Source organism: Pollachius pollachius (assembly GCF_949987615.1).
Source record: "Pollachius pollachius genome assembly, chromosome: 16".
Taxonomy (NCBI): domain Eukaryota; kingdom Metazoa; phylum Chordata; class Actinopteri; order Gadiformes; family Gadidae; genus Pollachius; species Pollachius pollachius.
This window is the reverse complement of record NC_136949.1, coordinates 7,622,248-7,644,295: the sequence shown is the minus strand read 5'-3', so window position 1 is coordinate 7,644,295 and position 22,048 is coordinate 7,622,248. Positions and strand designations below refer to the sequence as shown.

The 22,048-nt window shown below is 43.5% G+C and overlaps 3 protein-coding genes across 5 annotated transcripts in view; 1 reads left to right on the top strand and 2 right to left on the bottom strand.

The window, feature by feature from the left end:
• itsn2a (intersectin 2a) overlaps positions 1-10,641 on the top strand; it is a 41,429-nt gene extending 30,788 nt beyond the window's left edge. The window contains exons 26-38 of one of the 2 annotated variants that reach the window (XM_079753678.1): positions 824-920; positions 1,250-1,441; positions 4,268-4,389; positions 4,731-4,837; positions 4,960-5,143; positions 5,709-5,807; positions 6,151-6,318; positions 6,786-7,016; positions 7,600-7,721; positions 7,841-7,923; positions 8,303-8,386; positions 8,831-9,004; positions 9,343-10,641. In XM_079753678.1, coding sequence (XP_079609804.1) covers positions 824-920; positions 1,250-1,441; positions 4,268-4,389; positions 4,731-4,837; positions 4,960-5,143; positions 5,709-5,807; positions 6,151-6,318; positions 6,786-7,016; positions 7,600-7,721; positions 7,841-7,923; positions 8,303-8,386; positions 8,831-9,004; positions 9,343-9,494 — 1,815 coding nt within the window. In that variant the 3' untranslated portion in view covers positions 9,495-10,641. The remainder of the gene's footprint in view (positions 1-823; positions 921-1,249; positions 1,442-4,267; positions 4,390-4,730; positions 4,838-4,959; positions 5,144-5,708; positions 5,808-6,150; positions 6,319-6,785; positions 7,017-7,599; positions 7,722-7,840; positions 7,924-8,302; positions 8,387-8,830; positions 9,005-9,342) is intronic. The other variant, XM_079753679.1, reaches the window with a different exon arrangement.
• On the bottom strand, positions 10,628-13,826 carry fam228a (family with sequence similarity 228 member A). Of its 2 annotated transcripts, none has more exons than XM_079753680.1 (9): positions 13,811-13,826; positions 13,349-13,428; positions 12,465-12,563; positions 12,307-12,384; positions 11,996-12,190; positions 11,398-11,463; positions 11,202-11,289; positions 10,902-11,070; positions 10,628-10,763 (listed from the first exon to the last, which is right to left on the bottom strand). In XM_079753680.1, the coding sequence occupies exons 2-9, from the start codon at positions 13,424-13,426 to the stop codon at positions 10,673-10,675; spliced, it is 864 nt and encodes a 287-aa protein (XP_079609806.1). In that variant the 5' UTR covers positions 13,427-13,428; positions 13,811-13,826; the 3' UTR covers positions 10,628-10,672. The 2 variants fall into 2 exon arrangements, with proteins under 2 accessions (XP_079609806.1, XP_079609807.1); XM_079753681.1 differs by lacking the exon at positions 13,811-13,826 and adding an exon at positions 13,703-13,790.
• Positions 13,827-19,513: 5,687 nt separating this feature from the next.
• LOC307087677 (E3 ubiquitin-protein ligase TRIM39-like) lies at positions 19,514-21,800 on the bottom strand. The gene is made up of 2 exons (XM_079753302.1): positions 21,701-21,800; positions 19,514-21,591 (listed from the first exon to the last, which is right to left on the bottom strand). Exon 2 carries the CDS (start codon positions 21,587-21,589, stop codon positions 19,964-19,966), a length of 1,626 nt encoding a protein of 541 aa, XP_079609428.1. The 5' UTR covers positions 21,590-21,591; positions 21,701-21,800; the 3' UTR covers positions 19,514-19,963.
• Positions 21,801-22,048: the final 248 nt, after the last annotated feature.

Genomic DNA, 22,048 nt, shown 5'->3' with positions numbered 1-22,048 from the left:
AATATGTTAAACCTAAAATGGTTAAACCATAACAAAATATAAAATACCTCTCTTTTTGAATTCTTCTTTATTTAATCAAAAACAACTTTATAATTAATTAGTCTTGTAAAAATATTAAATACCTTTAATTTCCAGTCCACGCTGAGAAAGATGAATTCTATTAAAGCAAGTTGAATAAACCTTAAAATATACTGTCATTCAATACAAAGAATAGAACATATGTAGCAAGACAAGATGAGTAAGACAAGACAGCATACACTACAAAGATACCAGCCCTAGGCCAAATCAACAAGGAGACTTTCAGAGGTGCGAGTTGAGCAAAAACAAAAAATGACAGCTCCAATCAGGAGGAGTTGCCAATCAAACACTGCAGAGGGCAGTTTGTGAGAAGGCTGGCTGCCTGCTCGTTAGGAACACACAGCTGTGGCTCCTTCACCAACGAGGGGTTTTATAGTCCAACCTTGAGAGTGGTTCACATTCTATGTTCAGAAGACTTATGGATGTTCAGTCAAGAACATCTATTTTATTTGGAAAAGTAATACATCAAATATGACAGTTGTATTTTTTATGTTGTAATGATGTAATGATTCCTGTAAAGTTGATCCACAATTATAACAAGCTTGATTTCTTTATGGGGATTATAACTCACATTGTTATTATTGGTTGATTATAAATATGGATTGGTTGTTGTTATTATTCATTAAGTAAAAAGAAATCGTTCCTTTTTTGTTTGTCATTCATTCATTTATTGAGCATGTATTACCTGTGGATTCCTGTGTAATTACTGTGGAGAGAATGGCGTCTCATGATTGGTTCTCTTCAGGCCAGAGGTAAGAAGCGACAGAGAGGTTGGTTCCATTCCTCCAACGTCAAACTGCTGGGCCCCACCAGCGGCAAGTCTACTCCTTCTGCTCTGCCAGGTGAGCCCACCCGTTAGCAAGCAAGCAATAGAAACACACAGTGGGGGTCTACAGGTGGTGAGGCCCAGTCCCTCTAAACACACACCTTTGGAATGAAAGAATGAATAATTACAATGCATGAATTCAATCCAACCCCACCATGCTTATAATTGCTATAATTGCTATAATAAGTATTTTCCTATTGATATATACATTTTTTGTATTTTCTTTTTTTACCAACTCAAAACAAAACAACCTCTAACAATGTCAAATAATATGCTGTAAATTATAGTTTTTAGATATAGGCTATATATATTTTAACTCAAACCCCCCCCCCCCCCCCCCCCCAGTGTGCCAGGTCATCACCATGTACGACTACACGGCGGCCAATCAGGACGAGCTCAGCTTCTCCAAGGGTCAGCTGATCAGCGTCCTGGACAAGACCAACCCTGATTGGTGGAAGGGGGAGGTCAACGGTGTCACCGGCCTGCTGCCGACCAATTACGTGAAGATGACGACCGAGTCTGACCCCAGCCAGCAATGTGAGTGAACCAATCACACGTCTTCTAACCCTAACCCTGAGTTTCAACCGGTGAGGGGAATGCTATACATTTAACATGGTCAAAATCAGGATATGTTCATAGAGTGTCTGACGGGGTGGCTTGCTTGACTTCAGATCCAGTGGGTAGTTTATCCAGGTCAGAGCAGGGAGATGAGGACTTTGGTGAGTATCTTTTGGTTTGGTGTTACTCACATTGGGTGTTTATTTATTAAAGCATCACATTGAAGGCTCTATTGCTTTGGTTTAGAAGACCAAAATACCCAGCGTGAACATGCAGAATGCTGATTTCAGATCAGATATGGCCAACTCAGGACTCAAACGCTAGTGAATGAAATACATGTAAATATTATTTTGGTCAGGTTACTCTTGTCTGAAGTGTAGTTGTAGGCTATTATAAAGGCTGTTATTGAAGACGCCTATTATAAGATGAGGAAAACATTTGTAACAATTATACAAATCAAATGCTATTATTGAACCATTAAGTGCCCTTTTTTATATTGCGCTTATGCATTTTCCATGGTTCTCTGACCCCATGAATGTTATCCCAAAATACATTTACATTTTACATTTAGGGCATTTAGCAGACACTTTTATCCAAAGCGACTTACAATAAGTGCATTTGTTACAATAAGTACATTTGTCATAAGAAGTGAAACAATATATCGCTGTCGGTACAGTAAAGATGTTCATAGAACCAAGTGCAAAATACAGAGGGTTGACCAACTGATCTGCAATCTGGTGTCAATTCTTGGTTCATGAGTTTAATTTTGAGTGGGGATCTTCATTGAGAAGTTGAAATGTAGCTGTTATGAGTGTGCCATGTGAAACGGCTAGCTGGGAAACTGGCCTCATGAGTTGGTACATGTTGGTACATGTTCACATCTGAATGAAGGACTGAATGAATGAATGGGGCCCAAACATGCACCCTCCATTCTCTCACTGTTTTGGGACATCACTATGTTCAAACATACTTCAGTGCTCATTGTATTTACACTTTACACACTCACTGAACACACTGTACACAGTCTATAAAGGTAAAAAGAAAAAAAAAAGTATTCAGAAACACTTGAAAAACCATAAAAGGGGTTTACCATTTGAAATGTCCTGACTTGTTGACTTACTTGTCCATTGTGCGCCGGCTGAAAGCCATCGGCAATCACCTCCATTATCAATGTGCCCGCATGTGAAATAAAACCCTGTGAAGTTCCAACGTGAATAATCCCCCAAAAATAATCAAACTGTGTTTAACGCCTGTTGTCTCTCTGTCTTCCACCCTTCCCCCATCTCACCCTCTCCCCCCGGCCACTCCCCCACTCCATCCCCTCTGTCTCTGTTTGTTTCCTCCCCAGGACAGTAATGCTGGCTTTGCTTTCTTCTCTGCTCCTCTTCCTCCTCCTCCTTCTCCTCCTCCTTCTCCTCCTCCTCCTGCTGCTCCTTTACTTCACGCTTCCCTCCGAGCCAATCAGAGCTCGGATTGCCCTGTCGCAACAGGAAGCCCCGCCTCTCGCCCGAACAAAAACCAAGCTCTGCGCTTTTTCCGAACCTCATTTCAGGACTGTGGCGTCCCGCCCTCTCTTTGTTTTTGTTTTCCTTCTTCTGTGTCGTTTGGACTGCTGCTTTGTTTTTTCTAACTGCTCCATTGAACTGTTTACCGTTTTGTTCCTTCTATCTCCCCTCTTTATCCCTTCCTGTCTTTTCTCAGTCCTCTACTATTCCCCTCGAGTTACTAACGCAAAAAAGGGTTGAGAAAACCTTTATCCCTCTGACTCATCGTGTCAAAAGGCATGGCAAAGAGTTCATGAACACGATTTAACTGTTGTATCTGTCTAGTTATATCTAACTCTGTCCAAAGTTACAATTGATCTAGTTTTATAAATAGAAGCTTTTAGTCAACACACTAGATATTTTCCCATGGGGTCGATCATTTTTGCACTAACAATGTGAAGACTTGCTAGGAACTAAAAAGGACCAATGTTAAGCATCCCAGTTTATGATTCCTCAGCAGAAATAACCTTGTCCGTCGCCAAGTACAATGCCAGTATTTGAATAACATTTTACCATTATCGTATATTATTGTTTGCTCGGAATACAGTTGAGAAGCGTTCCACTCTGAAATGTAATACATACACCAGCTAAAACTAAAACTAAAACAAAACAGGCAGTTGTTAATGTCACAACAATGATAGCAAATGTCTTCCGGAACGTTCTTGTGACCTCCGAGTTTCCTCATCCACACCTATGCAATCACCTGGCTAGCGCAAGCCCTCCTGCCCCCAGCCCAAGCCACACCTAACACAGACGGTGTTTCTCTAAAGACTGATGTGGAAGGTGGATGGTATTAGCGGTGATCGATTAGCAATGCCTGGTAACCTCTCTTCTATCTCTAGGTTCAGTGTTCTGTGTTCTATGACATACGATGTGCCTCACTCTGGTCCTTGCATAAATTGTACATAAAGCATCGCAGATCTGACAATAAAAGAGATTTTAACGTTTATTTGTTTGATTTGTGTGTGTGTGGGTGTGGGTGGTTTGCTCAAGAGTTTTTCTCAATTGTCAATGCTTGAAATGCTTGGTTAGGGGTCCATTTCCACTGCATGCATGCACTTGGGTTGTCAGAATGATTGTATAATTATTGAATAATTGTGAGCATAAATTTACATACGACACAAGATTTCATCCACATATCTAAAGAGAGAAAATGTTCATGGGTGTGTGTGTGTGTGTGTGTGTGTGTGTGTGTGTACATCGTGATTGTGTGTGTGTGTGTGTGTGTGTGTGTGTGTGTGTGTGTGCGTGCGCGCTGCAGGGTGTGCTGACCTGATGAGCTTGGACAGCATGACCCCCCAGGAGAGAAAGAGGCAGGGCTACATCCATGAGCTGATCCAGACCGAGGAGACCTACGTAGAGGACCTGGAGCTGGTGCTGGAGGTACACAGACACACACACACACACACAGGCAGGCAGACAGACAGACAGACACACACACACAGACAGGCAGGCAGGCAGACAGACACACAGACAGGTACACAGACAGACAGACACAGGCAGGCAGACAAGTAGACAGGCAGACAGACAGACACACACACACACACACACATATACACACACACACACACATATACAGACACACATATACAGAAAGAGACACACACACACCAGAGTGTAAACACAGCCACATGAAGACTCAAGGGTATTAATAAATCATTACCCCTTCTTTGAGGTGTGAAGCAACAATTAGGCCTTTATCCTCCCTCCCTCCATGTGATCAGGTGTTCCATAAGCCCATGTCCGAGTCGGGCCGTCTGACCCCCACAGAGATGGGGACCATCTTCGTCAACTGGAGGGAGTTGATCATGTGCAACACCAAACTACTGAAGTAGGTCAACAACACTGTAGGCGCCATTCAGGCGTCCACATCGACCAGCCTGACGACCCACGTGTGAAGAATTCTTCTGAGAGGGGTCTTGAAACCGTCTTGGACCATGTGTGCACACCCAGGGCCCTGCGTGTGCGTAAGAAGACGGGGGGAGAGAACATGGCGGTGCAGGTGATCGGAGACCTGCTGGCCGCGGAGCTGGCCCACATGCAGCCTTACATCCGCTTCTGCTCCTGCCAGCTCAACGCCGCTGCCCTGCTGCAGAGGAGGACCAACTCAGAGCCTGACTTCAAGGACTTTCTCAAGGTGCCCCAGTGACTCTCCCACTCCAGTAACACAACCAACCACAATATGGTGTTTTTTTTTGTGTCACTCCATCCATGAGGCAATCAATCGTTGATTTAACAGCCTCAGTTTGTATTTTGAATAAATGACATGGTAAATTAGAAATCTTTACCCTTACATGGTAAAAAATAGTACTTAGCATTGTGTAGCATCTTATCCTAGCTATCTTGTTGTACATGGGGAATGGGTTAACCTAGCAATTGTCAATGCTTAGCACTTGTTTCTATGATATCTTTACTGTCCCGGTGGCGATATGTTGTTGTTTCTCTTTCTTCTCTGATAAATGTACTTATTGTGAGTCGCTTTGGATACAAGTTTCTTCAAAAAGCCCTGCATGTAAATTAAATTAGCATGAAATGACGTAAGGTAGCCCGCCCTTTCATCATCAATAAACAACTAACAATCAGCAATTTCTTTATGTTGCTCATTCCCCAGTCCTCAAAATAATCACCCATCTACTCATCCCCACATCCCCTTGTTATCTCACTCTCTTGCTTTCTCTCTCACTCTCCCACCCTCTGAGCAGAAGATAGCCACTAACTACCGCTGTAAAGGGATGCCCTTGTCCAGCTTCCTGTTGAAGCCCATGCAGAGGATCACACGCTACCCTCTTCTCATAAAGAATGTAGGTGGCAACCCATTTTGTGGTGAAGCAAATGAAAAATATATTTATTTTTTTGGTAACTTTCAAAGTCATCTTGAAAACATCATCCTTTTCTTGTCATCTTTGATTGTGTCATGATTTTTTTCTCTTTGATTCTCATTCTCTTTCCTCTCTCTCTCCCTATCTTTCATATCTCTCTCTCTCTCTCTCTCTCTCTCTCTCTCTCTCTCTCTCTCTCTCTCTCTCTCTCTCTCTCTCTCTCTCTCGTTCTCTTTCCTCGCTCTCGCTCTCTCTCTCTCTTGTTTTCTCTCGTTCTCTTTCCTCTGTCTGTCTGTCTGTCTGTCTGTCTGTGTCTCTCTCTCAGATCCTGGAGAACACCCCTGAGGGCCACGTGGACCGGGGGGCCCTGCGGGAGGCCCTGGAGAGGGCAGAGGAGCTGTGCTCGCAGGTCAACGAGGGGGTCAGGGAGAAGGAGAACTCTGATAGGCTGGAGTGGATCCAGAGCCACGTCCAGTGTGACGGTCTCATAGAGGTACGCAGGAACATGAGGGAAGTGCACCACATGGGCAGTCGCATGTCGTAAAATACACGTCCAATTCGTGCTCTGTCAAACTGTTGATTTAATTGCTCTTTTTTATATTATTTTAAAAATAAAGATTTAATGATCATTATTTGCCCTTTCCGAGGGATGAGGATTAGCGCTTGTAACTGGGATGATGGGCTATACAAATCGGGTTTTAACTGTTCAATTATTCTTGCCATAGTTATATTGAATCATCGTGTGAAACGTAAAAGTTGAGTAAACCGCATTCACGCTTTAATTCAGGGCGATGTTGATTGCAAAGGAATCCACGCAAAACTAATACATTTCTCAGCACGGGGCGTCTCCCCAGCCACTGTCGAAAGCCCCAGGCACTCAGCCGGTTGAGCGTCCCGGGACCTTCATCATTCCTCTCTCTCCCCTCTCCTCCTCCTCCTCCCCCCTCCATCGGACTGCAGCACCTGGTGTTCAACTCGCTCACCAACTGTCTGGGGCCCCGCAAGCTGCTGCACAGCGGGAGGCTCCACAAGACGCGGGGCGGCCGCGAGCTCTGGGTCTTCCTCTTCAACGACTTCCTCCTCCTCACCCACAGCCCGGCCAAGTCCTTCTCCTCGTCCTCCTCTTCCTCCCTGGGCTCGGACCGGCTCTTCAGCCACAAGGCCAACGTGCAGCTCAAGATGTACAAGACGGTGTGTGTGTGTGTGTGTGTGTGTGTGTGTGTGTGTGTGTGTGTGTGTGTGTGTGTGTGTGTGTGTGTGTGTGTGTGTGTGTGTGTGTGTGTGTGTGGTTGTGCCCCCTGTTTTTCATGTGTATTTTATTTAATTCTAAATTACTTCAGTGAGAGGTTTTGATGTGGTTAGTCGTCTATTTCTGTAAACTCTATTAATCTGCGTAATACCGGCCCCTTGGGGCATTGTTTTTAATTACAAGTGAAACGATGCATGCACATCATCGCTCCTTCCTCTCAGGACCATCTGTCCATCAGTCATCCCTCCATTCATTCATCTCCTCTATCTGTCTTTCATCCTTCCATCCATCACCAGCCGTCTGTCTCTCTATGCATCCATTTATCGCTCTATCCATTCATCATTTGCGTACTTCTTTCCATCTAACCAATGCTATCCTCCGTCTATCTGTCTGTTTCTCCATCCATTCTTGTGAAATCCATCCTATAGATCTATCATCTGTCCTTCCCTCTGTCCCTCTGTCCCGCCGCCTCCCTTCTTCCGTCCCTGCAGTCCCTCACCCCGTCCTCTCTCCCCCCCCCCACAGCCTCTGTTCCTGAACGAGGTTCTGGTGAAGAACCCCCCGGACCCGTCCAGCGACGAACCGCTCTTCCACATATCACACATCGACCGCGTGTACACACTCAAGGCAGACACCCTGAACGAGAGGTACACACACACACACACACACACATACACACACACACACACACACACACACACACACACACACACACCCTTTCTAATGATTTAAGCAGTGATTTAACAAAGACTGTTGTTAATCACAGGACGACCTGGGTCCAGAGAATCAAAGCAGCCTCCGAAGTGTTCATTGAGACGGAGAAGAAGAAGAGAGAAAAGGCGTACCAAGGTAAACACAGCTATTTATGAACTCTGTCTGTGTGTTTGTGTGCGTGTGCCTGTGTGCTTGATGTTGTTGATCTACTCTAGGACCTGCTAGACTAGGAATGCAACTGCAACATGTCATCAATGTTTGAACTCATAGTATTGTAAGATGCTTCTGATAAAGCGTCCACCAATACATTCATGTATTCATTCATGAATTGATCGACACCGAGGCCTTAATTGAATGTAATTCAACTCTACATCAAGGGGTGCTCCCTACTCCCAATCACCTCAAAGTCAACTCCCTACTCCTAATCACCTCAAAGTCAACTCCTTTCATTCTGAAATGCGGTCCTCCAGTCACACCATGTGTGTTTGAAGGTAACGCTTCTCTGTGTTCCCAGCGCGTTCTCTGAAGACCAGTGGCATCGGACGGCTCCTGGTCACTGTCACAGAGGCCCAGGAGCTCAAAGCCTGCAAGCCCAACGGTAACATGACTGTCATGACTTCCCAAATTAAAATGGAGGTTTATTTACTCTTTAATCTAGAGGATGTGATTAATGAAAAAAGAAAAGGGTGTCATAAAATCTGTTGGCAACAATTTTGAGGTCCTCGCACGAGACACTTGAACACTTCAAAAATTGAATAAATTTCACCTTTATTTAACCAGGAAAAGTCTCTTTGAGATATAAAAAAAGTTATTGCCATGGCAGGCAGCAGCACCACAAGCTGGGTGGCAGAAAGTGTTGCAAACTTTCACATGACAAATGACGTGAAAACGAATGTAAACATTCAAGATTTCCTAAAACATGGCACAAGTCATATGCTGTTCCTTGGACTGCCTCCAGTGAGAGCCCCCCCAGATGGAGGTAACGTTGCCTCAGAGGGTGCAGCGGGCCCTTTCACGAGACCCCCTGCCTCCCTGTCCTCAGGTAAAAGCAACCCGTACTGCGAGCTCACCATGGGGGCTCAGTGCTACACGTCCCGGCCGCTCAGCGACACGCTCAACCCCAAGTGGAACTTCAACTGCCAGTTCTTCGTCCGGGATTTCTACCAGGACGTCCTGTGCATCACAGTGTTCGAGAAGGACCAGTTCTCCCCCGACGGTCAGCGGTCCAACCACACACGCGCGGGTGGTAGTAGCTAAGGAGGTAGAGCAGGTCGGGCTGGTAACCGCAAGGTTGCCAGTTCGATCCCCGGCTCCTCCTAGCTGAGTGTCGAGGTGTCCCTGAGCAAGGCACCTAACCCTAAATGCTCCCGACGAGCTGGCTGCCGCCTTGCGTGGTCGGTTTGTAAATGTGTGCATGAATTGGTGAATCTCAGGCAATATTGTAAAGTGCTTTGGATAAAAGCGCTATATACATGCAGTCCATTTACGGCCACATACGCGCGCAAGCATAGAAAGCCTGCGCCGACGAGACTGAACTTCCCGATTTCTTTTCAGATTTCCTGGGGCGCACGGAGGTTCCCGTGGCAACCATAAAGAAGGAAATGGAGAGCAAGGGCGCGGCGACCCGCCGCCTGCTGCTGCACGAGGTCCCGACCGGAGAGGTGCTGGTCAAGCTGGACCTGCAGCTGTACGAGCAGCCCACGTGAAACACACACACAACACACACACAAAGACGCACACGCTTACACACAGATGCACACACACAAAGACGCACACGCTAACACACAGAAACAAAGACGCACACACAAACACACATATTTTCAGACAAGGATATTGGTTTATTACCTTGCGCACTCACAAACATACATAAAGTGCCTTCTTCCTCCCACTGTACGTAGTACCGTTCTCCAGGATTGTTCTCATATGTTGCCATATCCTGCCCTGAGCCAAGGTTACCAGTGTTGAGGCCACTCACACAGCGATAACAGAAAAACCTATAAATGGTTTAAATAACAAAATACCTTATTTTATTGTAATTTCTTTTCTTTCATTTATTTCATTTTTTGTTGGAGAATATCCCGCAAATTTAGGATTTTGGATGGTTTTTAGAAGGTTCGGTGATAGAGAAGTGATTCACTTTATTAACTCATTGTCCATGGCTGGGAGGGCTTACATTCTCATAACCGTATACTATACCCTAATCAGCCTTGAGCGTGGGTCCTTTAAATATAGATCTGTGGCACAGTTTTTATTCTAATATATACTAATGCAAATGTAATCAATTTGAATTGTTGCACACTACTGTACAATAGGATGTCTCGGGCCACAAAGCCTCCTATTCGGTGTCCTGAATGAGGCGTAAATAAAACTTACGTTGAAAAAAGACAGATTCCTCCTTGGTGTTTTTTGGGATGAGACTTATTCTCACAGAGCTCAAATCGGGGGGCTTCGTCAAAAACAAAACATTTCCAGGTTGGAACATTGCACAGCGATGTGCAATGACATAATAATGAGATAAGTATAATTTTGACATGACATTTATGAAAAAATTATAGTTTACATATTTTGACAAAATATATCTAAAATATTGTTGGCCCATGTGCTCCTCTTTGTCCCCGACGGTAAAAGCCCTGAAATTATGACATTAAAAGTTACCATTTTCTCACGACCAGAAAGGACTAAGCATCATTAGGAACAAGACAGTGATGAGCAAGGACGGCTAACCAGTGGTCTCCTTGATGCGGTCTCACAGAGGTGTCAAAAACTGGGAGTTTACGCAAGTGAGTTTATGGCAAAAAAAGCTGGAGTCCACACGCCTATCCGTGGTACGGGTGAGTCGGTACGGATGGAACCGGAGAGGTTGTGGTTGCAGCTGTAGTCGCCATCATCTTCTTCTTGAGGACCAACAGCAGACTTTATAGCATTTTCCATCAGCCGTACTGGTTGCTTTGATCTGGTAGGGCATTACATTTGGCCTGGGTAGGACAAAAACAATGGTCGCAATCTGGTTTGTACTATTAACGAGTTACTCATTCAGCAGACACTTTATCAAAAGCAACTTTCATGTGTTTATTCTATAACATATACACAAGGATGAAGGTGTAGTTCACAACCTGTGAGAGGACTTGGTCCCACGCTCCAACGGAGTCTCTTTAGTGGTAGAGATGGACGTGAGGTAAGCAGATGAAAAGGTCTGAGGCGGGCCGGTCTGAGGGGGCTTCCCTGCAGTCGGACTAAAACGGGATAGAAGCTCCTTCACTTCCTCCCGTGTGTACTTGCGACCTAAAACGAAGGGTTTTACCCATCAGACACACATCAGGCTTTGAGGCCTCACAAACTATCGTCTCATCAACGATCAAACGGCAAATGTCTTGGTGAGGTTCTCGAGTGTGTGGTGGGATTCTTTAGAATACCTGTTATACAAGAAAGGACTGCTCTCTTCTCCCTGATCCTTTCACGAGAGTCCATCAACAGCGGGTCCTTTAACACAGGCATTTGGAGCTGTGGAGAAATCCGTGCTGTACATCGAGTGCGGTAACAAACCGGCCCCAAATACTCCCTATGTTCTCAGGTGCAGGTGGTGGTGGTCGGGTCGGTATATTTCCTCACCTTGTAGCAGTCGAGGGGGAACGGGTCGTACTCCTGGGGATCATAACAGTCTAGGGACACAAAGCCCTGAAAACAAACGCATGACCGGGGGGGGAGCAGGGGCCTGTCATTGACTATCCAGTCTCCTCAATGTCTGGATGTCGTGGTACTTGTATAGCTTTATCACAGTTACAGTATGAAAGGGCTTTACAGGCCATATATTAAGGACAACCCCGAACCCTAGCCCCACAACGGGCAATAAAAAAAAACGTCATTAACAAGGAAAATAATCTTGACAAGGAACCGAGGAGGATCCCTCCTACAAGGGATGGTAAGGAGTGATATGGGTGCCATAATTGGCATTCATAGTATTAGAAGCAAACGTTTTAATATCAACAGAAAAATCTGAAAATAAGTATTGCTCATGTAGATGGGGTGCTGAATTGGCTTAATTAGCCTGGAAAGGCCGCCCAGTCAGAGAACCATACGACCAACGGAGAACCACTATGAAGAATAAAACAACAATGCAGAAGAGTTTTCTCCGGGAAAAGGTGTCTGCCTGTCTGATGAATCTCCGTCAATCACAACTGGTTAGCTCTGCAGTAGCGTTGAGCGCTACCTTGGCATTGCAGTGGCGGATGTAGTCCGCGTTCAAACAGCGCATCCTGTCCCCCTCGTGGTCGCTCCGTCCGGAGAAGTGGTCCTCCACCCTGCGCTGGATGGGCAGCCAAACTCGCTCCGTCCAGCGCTTGTGGAGGAGTTCCCTCCGTCGCAGCTCCGTCACGGCCCGTCGGCCCAGGAAGCGCTCCAGGTCCTGCATATCACGCAGCCAAAGTGAGTAGTTTAATGTGGATGACTAATTATAGTTATTCTCCCAACAAAGAAAATAGGTCAAATTATTTGCCAACTATGCCAAGTCCCCCAAATCACCTTGATTAAGCCATTTTCCGCGTCCATAATTGGTTTGATCATTTTTCTTACTTCTTGGGTTTCGGCCTCCAACTGTTCCTGAAATAGATAATGTTTGCATAATAACTAATTTGAGACAATTGAAAGGCCCGCGCAACATTGTTGAGTAGTTGTAGTACCTGTATTGGCCTCATGGTGGGATTAGAGAGCCAGCCAATCCATAACAAATCCTCCCTGCTTCCCCTTCTTCGGAGCCCTGGTCCGCTCCTGCTGCTCATCTGAAATGTTTTAATATTTGTGGCCGGGTGTTACGCGCTAACGCCTTTACCACTACACGCTGCCCTCTCCTATCTGAAATAACTTACAGGCTTACAGAGAGTAAAAATGAGTTGCCCGTTATCTCCCACGCCATAAGGAAGGACACTCTCCCCCTAAGGAATACACCTCGCCAGGGCCAGAGGTACAGGTGCACAGCACTCGAGGAGAGGCATCGCTGTAAGAGATCACGTCACTAACCAGAAACCCGAGCTGCGTCTCACCGTTACAAACGCGCATGTAGGACATGTATGTGGGTGGGCTGTCACACTCTGGTTTACCATGACTTGGCAACGCAGATTGATGAAACACATGGGAGCTCAGCTCCCTTCATGAATCATCAATAATGACTTATGAAATGTATTTTATGCTCAAGGACTTGAGTAGGCCTATATATTTTTGTGTAAGATGTACATTTGGAATTGCTTCAGGCCTACTGCTATTATTTTCAATAGACTGAATTAAATAGATTTTTAGTCTATTGTGTTTGTCAATCAGAGTAACAGGAAGCCTCCTTTTCAAAGTCACTTCAGTCTAAAAGCTATGCAATTCAACATGACACCCTTTATTCAGAATACGGAGCCATATATATATATATGGATACATATTCTGTCATACATGTATATATATATAAATGTTATACATTATACACTCCCACTTTCACATATCCGTAAAGTTGTAATCTAGGCAGATTTGTAAAATAATAATATCTGGCAACAATACATTAAGTTATGGGTGTTCTCTTTACCTTGGACTGCAGAAAGCTCAGAGGAGGAGAAGTATGGGTAATCACGTCATCAGACACGTTTCTCCTTCTCGTTGACATTCCTAAATAGTAAAATATCCAAAACAAATTTTAGCTGTAAGCATTAGCCTGCAGGTTACACGTCAAGCCGACCTCAAATAACCATGAGTCAACACCCATACTAGATGCAGCCCTACTTCAACAAGAATACTCCATGGTGCAAATAAGTGACATAGCCTATTCCTGTATCAAACATACTTCATAATATAATCAATAAATAAACTATATATATACACGTATATACACGTCTTTACTCGTCTTTTACTCCTTTGCATTGTCATAACGTTATATCCGTACGGTTGTAAAGCAGGCGGAGTTGGATTCCCTATTCTCGATACACATTTGAATTCGATCGCTCAAACAAATCGTGACACCCCCAAAAAACGGATGGGATAACCGAATTACCAGCGACTCCACATAGATGGACCAACCGGGCGGTGCCTGAATGCGGGGGAGACACCTGCTGAGCTGCCCTTAACAGCCGCCCCTTCTCCAGCTCGGCCCAGGTGACGACCTGCTGATTGGTCGTTACCATGGCAGCGCGTCACTCGAGCAAACAAGGCAGTAGGAACCAGGCTAGGCGAAGAGTTGTTTTTCCTTTGTCAAAAACGATCAACGGTTACTGATTTGTATGACAAAAAACGCAGTCCTAAATAAAGCATGCATGGCCTACTGATATGAACTTCAACTTTAGGATGGAAGCTAAAACGTTTTTTTTCAGAAATAGTTAATTCAATTTCAACACACACAATGTATGCTAATTAAAGGGCCTTATGGGGTAGGCCTGGCCTACCATGCAACATAACAAAGGTATCAGTAAACCTGACAGGGCGGATTCCCATGCTTGTTTGAAGATTTAGCCAGAAACGAAACCTAGAAACCCAACAACAACCAGGCGCTCAACTTCCGTGATGAGCAGCTGACACATCACCGAGGGTGGATCTTTACCATTAACGATTAGGCTACTGTCCGGAGGACCCCTGCAGAGAAAGCTATAGGCTACGACCATGAGCGACTTAATGTTAAGGTATTATTAGTAGGGTATGAGTAGCAGAGAGACGAAAGCGTGACAAGCCAGGAATATCTTGGAAATTACATTTTATTTATATTTATATATTGTACCAAAAGTAAAGTACAAACTGTACTTTATATTGATTCTCATCTATACAGGAAAGCAATTGCCCATTTTTGTTCTTGATCAATACCACATTTCTAATTAATGATCTAATAATCTAAGATATAATTGTATCAGTGTAAAACAGTGTATAACACAAATAAGAAAGGGAATATTTATATAACCTATAGGAAATCTACAAAAAACAGACTTACCACCGAGAGAAGCAGGACACACCTACACAGATGTTTCTTTTTTTCACAAAAACACACAGAAAGATTGATAAATAAAAAGGATTAGACAGACGGGTAGAAAGATAAAATAGATTAGAAAGATATAGATTGAATGGATTAGATTGGCAGATAGCTAGTTAGATGTATGATGCTTATTTGAAGCTTTGGTATCATCGTGCACGATATATCGCAAGCGTCGAAGATGAAAGGGAGGGTAGGCAATTTGGAGCCAGACGGAGTAAGCTATATTAATTTATCTGCCTAGCATTTGATTTATGAATGCTGTAAAGATAATTTATGGCAAATGTGTTAAAAATGAATTTGAATATCCAATCTTAAATATGATTTTAGCAAGGTCCATGCTACACTCCCACTCTGCAACTTATATAAGGCTCTTCAAGACAAAAGGACGCATGGGGGTGGTGTTGGTTTATTGTTAAGGTTTGTTGATAATGATACATGGCCTTGTGTTGTTTCTTGTTGCCATCTAGGAGAACTCTTTCAAGTGTGTGTGGGGATGGCTGGTTTAATGTGTGCCCACTGATTACTTAATGGGCTACAGGTGTGCAGCCTCACCCAGACCCAGAATCCAATCAGACTCAGCCAGGTGAGGCTGCTTAAACCAGCCATCATCCACACACACTCCCACAATGATGTCACCTTGTCTCTATTATAATATGTTTAACCTTTTTCTTAGACCTGAAAACATGAAACTTTTAATAGAATGAATGGAGGAGATGAAACCCTACTAAAAAATGTGACTTCAAATAACCTAACAATGTGTACAAATAACAAGCCAATGAAAACATTGGCTTGTGTGGTGACTCCTCTGTTCTTCAAAAGGTCAAATGATTCATTAAGACTGTTTGTTTAGATTTTGGAAATTATGCCAATGGATTTCCTGAATGCATGCGATACTAACAAGTAGTGTTCTTTGCCTGATCACTTTTAAAGCCTGCTGTCTGGCTGCAATTGTTTACATGAATTTGATTCACGTGAATGTTATTTTAGGGGTTGTTGTGTGAAGAAAATGTGAATTTTTGAAATAAGTCCGTAGCCTACATTAGTGAGATATGCATTCCTGAAATTACCCCGCCTACAGGTACCAAACGAGCGAGTCAGTTTCGGCGCCCACTCCTACGTAGGAAGCAGTTACATTTGAATATTACCACCCACTTCCCCATCCCCCTCCAATCAGAGCATAGATAAGATTTTGTGAACCAGTGGACGAGCGCTGGGCGGAGATGTTTGCGCATTGCAGAAGCAGTGTTTGTAATAACGCTGTTTAGAAGAACGGCGTTAGGTATCGCCGTTATTTTTCAGTAACGGGGTAATCTAACCAATTACTGTTTCCATCGTTACAACGCCGTTAGCGTTACTGTACGTTAAATGCGGTGCGTTACTATGAATTGATTGAATAAACTGCGTAATCCGGATGAACCCCTGGCTCCAAACACAAACTGCTAGTGAGGAGACCAGGTGGGTTAACAACGAGATAAACGATTATGATTGGCTAAGGCAGTCATGTTTCATGGTAGCCAAATGGAGCAAGTGTTTTTACACTCAAGCCAGAACACGTGCGCCACACGCACATACAAAACAGATTCGGTGAAGCAGCAGAAATGGCGAGTCCGGAGCAATCCGATGAAAAGTTGGCATTTTTTGTAGTATTCGGAAGATATACAACCTTTGCAACCAAGCAAATTAAAATTCAGTTGGAAGTATATCAGGGCCTTGAATGGGCAATTCAACCATTTAACACATTAAGGCAAAGTGAAAACTGCTCAGAAAAATCCAAATACTTTGACATACAGCAAAAAAAAAGTACAGTAACGCAAATAGTTACTTTCCCTGGTAATGTCTTGGATAAAACCCACGGCCTAATACTCAAATTACGAGAGGTCGAGAAGGACTAGGACCTAGGTTGATCAAGGCTTAATTGTCACCGCAGAGAGCAACAACATCACCTGAGTTGGTTTGCAAAGAACTCGCAAACAGTCTCAGAGCTCCACGATATTTCCTAATTGTGTGGTCTCCCCCACGATGTCCTTGACCGATCACAATGCTCTAAGCTACGGGCCCGCCCCGTTCTCCATTAGCATTTATGTCCCGCCCACGATGCCTAAAATCCATTCCATGCAGTAATTCAAGCATTACGTACAGAAGGGTTACATATTAAACATTAGTTACATGAAGTTACATATTATACATTAGTTATATGAAGTGAGGTCTTTCATTAAAATCCATTAATCGCCTTGTTTATTAACCTGATCTTAAATCACCATGACTTAACACATGGGTTTAAGAGATGAGCCCTGTGAAAGAAATATTAATTTAAACAGTAAATATGCATTAGTAATAGATTCAATGCCACTTTATTTGTCTGTGGCATACATATTTGGTATGGATTAGTTAACCTAACTCCAACTAGTAGCCTACAGAATATACATTCTAAAATCACAGACGCTGGTACATTTCTTTCCACTAATAAATATCAACATTTGCCATATATCCTTTTAAACCTTCATTATTTTCTACCCCAGTAATTAGTTACTTTTATTATATAGTAATTCAGTGACTAACTCAGTTACTTTTTGGAACAAGTAGTGAGTAACTACTTGTAACTGCCTGGCAGGGAATCCGGCGGAGCTGCCGGCCTGCCGCCGAGCTCCCCCCGCCGGAGCTGCAAAAAATAGAATTCGTAGAGGCCCGTGGTTTAACACGTGCACTCTGATTACTTAATGGGTAACAGTAGTGCAACCTCACCCAGCCCTATAATCCACAATGATGTCACCTTATTTTTATTACATGTTGATCCTTTTTCTTACACCTGAAAATATGAAACTTTTTCATAGAATGAAAGGAGGAGATGAAACCCTACTACAAAATGGGACTACAAATAACCTGACATTGTTAATTCTTTAAATGAAACGTTCAATGGTAACCATTACCATGGAAAACATTGACTTGTGTAGATACTACTGTTCTTCATAAGGTCAAATGATTCATTAAGACTGTTTAGAATGTGTAAATTTGGCCAATGGATTTCCTGAATGCATGCAACACTAACAAGTAGTGTTCTTTGCATAATCACTTTTAAAGCCTGCTGTCTGGCTGCAATTGTTTACATAAATTTGATTCATGTGATTGATTGGTTATTTTGGGGGCGGGTTGTTGTATGAAGAAAATGTGAGATGTGGGATGCAGTCGGGCATTGCACTGGAAACACGTCCATGGATTGGAATTAAAGAACGAAAATGAGGGTTGGGGTGCTATTCAACAACAAAGGTGGGACCAGAACATTAACTACAAAAGTTTTAATTGCAAAAGTTGTAGTTGTTTTATAGTGCATACATTTATATCTAAACTTGTGTGACATGTAAAGACCCTTGCATTCTTTGTTTTCTTATTTTATGCTCAACATGCGACAAAATACATTTGGTTAGATGACAAAGCCACTAAAGTGTTTTTATGTTATATTTTCATGTTGCAGGATGTGGAAGATCATTTTATTCTTAAGCCTTTCAGGTAAGACACATTTGTGTCTGTGTAATAGGACAAGCTTGTAGGACAGTATGCACCATTTCCATGTGCATTTACCCAAAAAGCTGTGATTGTTAATGTAGGTTTTCCAGTTGTGCTTCTGTCTGGCTCAACTGGTAGAGCATGACATTAACACTGTCAGGGTTAGCGGTTTGATTCCGACTAGGGGTACCCATGCTGAGATTGTAATACATATATGTATTTGTTCTTGTTGTGACGGCTTCCCCTGCAGGGCTTTTGGGACACCATGCATCTCCCATCACCAAACTCTACCACCACGTGGATCAGAAGATGAGCTGGACTGATGCTCAGCGATACTGCAGGGAGCAGTTTCATGACCTGGCCACCGTAGACAACCTGGAAGACCTAGAGCGGCTGCAAGCGTCCAGAAAAGGGTCAGATTATGACATTGACACCGCATAGATCGGACTTTATGATGACCCCACCAGATGGCAGTGGTCCTACGGCAACCAAGACTACAAACTAGGCAAACACTATGACAATTGGGCCAGAAATGAACCAAACAACAAAGGCGCCAAACAGAACTGTACAATGTTTTTAAAGTGGGCAAGGGCTTGGATCGATAACAGCTGCAGCGCACTGGGCCATCCAGTCTGCATTAATGGTGCGCTGGATTTATATTTGTTGAATGCAAGTTTGTTGTTGCTTTGTTGTTAAGGGGATGGGAGGTTTAACCCCCATCACCTTTACATTCAACTTATAAAAACACTTGTGTATATATATATATATATGTATGTATGAAGGCCTATGTTTGTGTGTAAGTCTATTTTTTTAGCAGTTGTATTAAAAGATGATTTAAGACCAACATTGAGATCAAACTTAATGAAATTAAACTATTCAGGGCACCACATCCCTGTTTGATTAAATAATATGATTGGAATATAAAGTTAATCTGAACTAATATCCAATGTTTTTCTTTTTTCTCGTACTCTGTTTTAGCTGAAGGCAACTTCATCTATGTCCAAGAAGAAATAACCTGGTACAAGGCGAGGGAATACTGCCAGTCTCAACACACTGAGTTGGCGAGAGACGCGACAGAGAACAGCAAAATCAATGCATTGATGAATTCACACGGATGAAACATTCACATTTGAATGGATCAGGCTCCACAGAAATCCATGGTCCCACTGGTCTGACGGGAGTAGGGCCACTTACTTTAATTGGCACACAGGGCAGCCAAACAATGCTAGAGGCAAGCAAAATTGTGTTGCAATGAATTTTATTGGAGCAGATTATGAGATAAATTATCAGATAAATAGTTGGAAACAAATAAAGTGACAGCTGAATGGAAAGCGCAAAGCATTGCTAAAAATGCAGAAATGTAAAATGAATTAAACTGAAGAATCTGAAAGGTCAAATGTATTGCCCTACTGCTGAAAAATCTGGAAGGTCAAATGTATTGCAATGCACTGCCAGTGGCGGTCTTACCATAGAGGCATAGGCCGCGGCCGCTTGGGGCCTCATTTCAACATTTTATGCAATCCCAATTTCTTTTTAATCTTTTTCTTTTTTAAATTTATCCTTGTTAAAAAACAGTGAATAGTGCGATATGAATGCAGTTCTTTCAGATGTCACATGGTATTCTTATTCAGAAAAACAACATTAATTGTTTGGGTTGTTTGGTTATTTTATCATCAAACCAAAGTCCTAGTCTGTTTGATTGACAGGTGAGATGATCAGGGGGGCAGAGTTTTTACCTCTATTATGTAAACCAGGACCGAGGAATGGATAGAGAGGCTCTCTAAAGGTGCAGCCAGTAGCAGAGTAGAGATGAACCCTGGCTTCCACATCATAGAAGGAAACCAGACCCTCATCATAATCAACAAACACCCCCACCTTCTGGAGCTTCACTCTCAGTGGGAGACGGACATCGGGGTCATCATTAAATACCAACCCATCCTTGTTAAAGTAAATATTCCAATAACCTTTCTCAGGGGTCACCATGAACGCACCTTTTCTATTGATTGACTCTCTGGCCACTCCTAAACGCCATGAAGTCTTGTCTTTAACCTGGACCTCAAAATAAAATCTCCCTGAGGGGAAGCTCTGATTCGTGAGAACACATATAACATTTGTAAATCTCTTAGGGTTGTCTGGGAGTTTTCTCACTACATTTCCATCATATACTTGTTTCCAATCCTCAGACAGAATGAGCTGGGGATTAGCTGTGTCAGGATCCAGAGACACATCTACTTCATACTGCTGGACCCTCTTCTGTTCAGCATCACCACACAGCTTCCTCATCTCCATGTTCAGTGTCTCCTCCAGCTGATCCAGGGATCTCCTCAAGGTCCCTATGTATGACGGAGGACGGACCTCCACTGTCGTCCAGTCCCTGGTGGGTGGAGGATCCTTCAGGGATCTGAAGGCCTGGAAGAAGTGGAGGTGGTCTTTAGTGTGTGAGAGCGGCTTCACCTCTAAGATTCTATTGGTCAGATCTTCTATTTCCTGCTCCAGCTCTTTGATGAGGTCTTCAGCTTGTTTCTGTGTGGATTTCAGTTTCTCTTTAACCGTTTTGTTGAAATCATCCCGGTGCTTGTCAACGCAGCGCTTCAGAGCAGTGAAGATCTGCACACCATCGGCTATCTCTCTGTCTGCAGCTGATTTGCTAAGTTTAACTGTGTCTTTGATCTTCTTAATCTTACTTTTTCTCTCCTGAATCATCTGCAGAACTTCAGCTTCTATCTTCCCCAGCTGGGCCAACTTCACTTCATATTCCTCCTTTAGAGGTACAACAGCATGGAACTTGTGGTCTATCCCTGTGCAGAACTGACACACACACACCTGTTCAGTCTTGCAGAAGAGCTCCAGAAGTCTATCGTGTTGCTTACACATCCTGTCTTCCAGACGGTCCAGAGGCTCGACCAGCCGATGTTTCTTCAGGACTGCAAATCTCTGATGTGGCTCCAGGTGGGTTTGGCAGAAAGACATAAAACACACTAGGCAGGACTTCATAGCCTTCAGCTGGGTCCCAGTACAGACGTCGCAGGGAACTTCTCCTGGTTCATCACAAGGCTGCTCTTTTACTCGTACGAACGTTCCAAACCGATCAACCATCTCTGATAAGAGGATATTGACATGTAGATCAGGTCTTGTGTTGAAAAGCTTGTTGCAAACCGGACATTTGTACTGGACTTTCCCTTCCCAGAACTTAGTAATACAGGTTCTGCAGAAGTTGTGTCCACATGGTGTGGAAACTGGGCTGCTGAACACATCCAGACAGATGGAACATGAAAAGTTCTCTTCAGACCAAGAAGTGTTAGCAGAGGCCATTCCTAGACACAGACGACAAGGTTTATGTATTGAGCAATTCCATTTTTTTTTTAAATTCCATAACGGGAAAAGTGGTTTGGACTTCTCTAAAAGTTGTGCTGCAATACTCACTTTGTCGTTGTTTCTGTCTGTTTCTGAATATTTTGGTCCAAAATGCGATTTTTGTACTTCTGAAACAGAGAACTGATTCCACGTCGGGGGCGTTGGTTTCCCTGAACCTTCAGTTTCGTTTCTTCAACATGACGACCTCTCCTCTCCTCCCCTAACACCTGGCTCCTCCCCTAACACGTAGCTCCGCCCCCACGGCACATGAGTGCACTGCATTAATGCGCACTCTTTGGCCTCTTCAAATGCGTTGATGTGTGTTCTTTTCTTTCTGGTGTTAAAAGAGAGCCGGTGCAAAACGAGAGACATTCTGGTGATTTACTGGGGATTTGTGACTGCTTTATTTATTTGTAT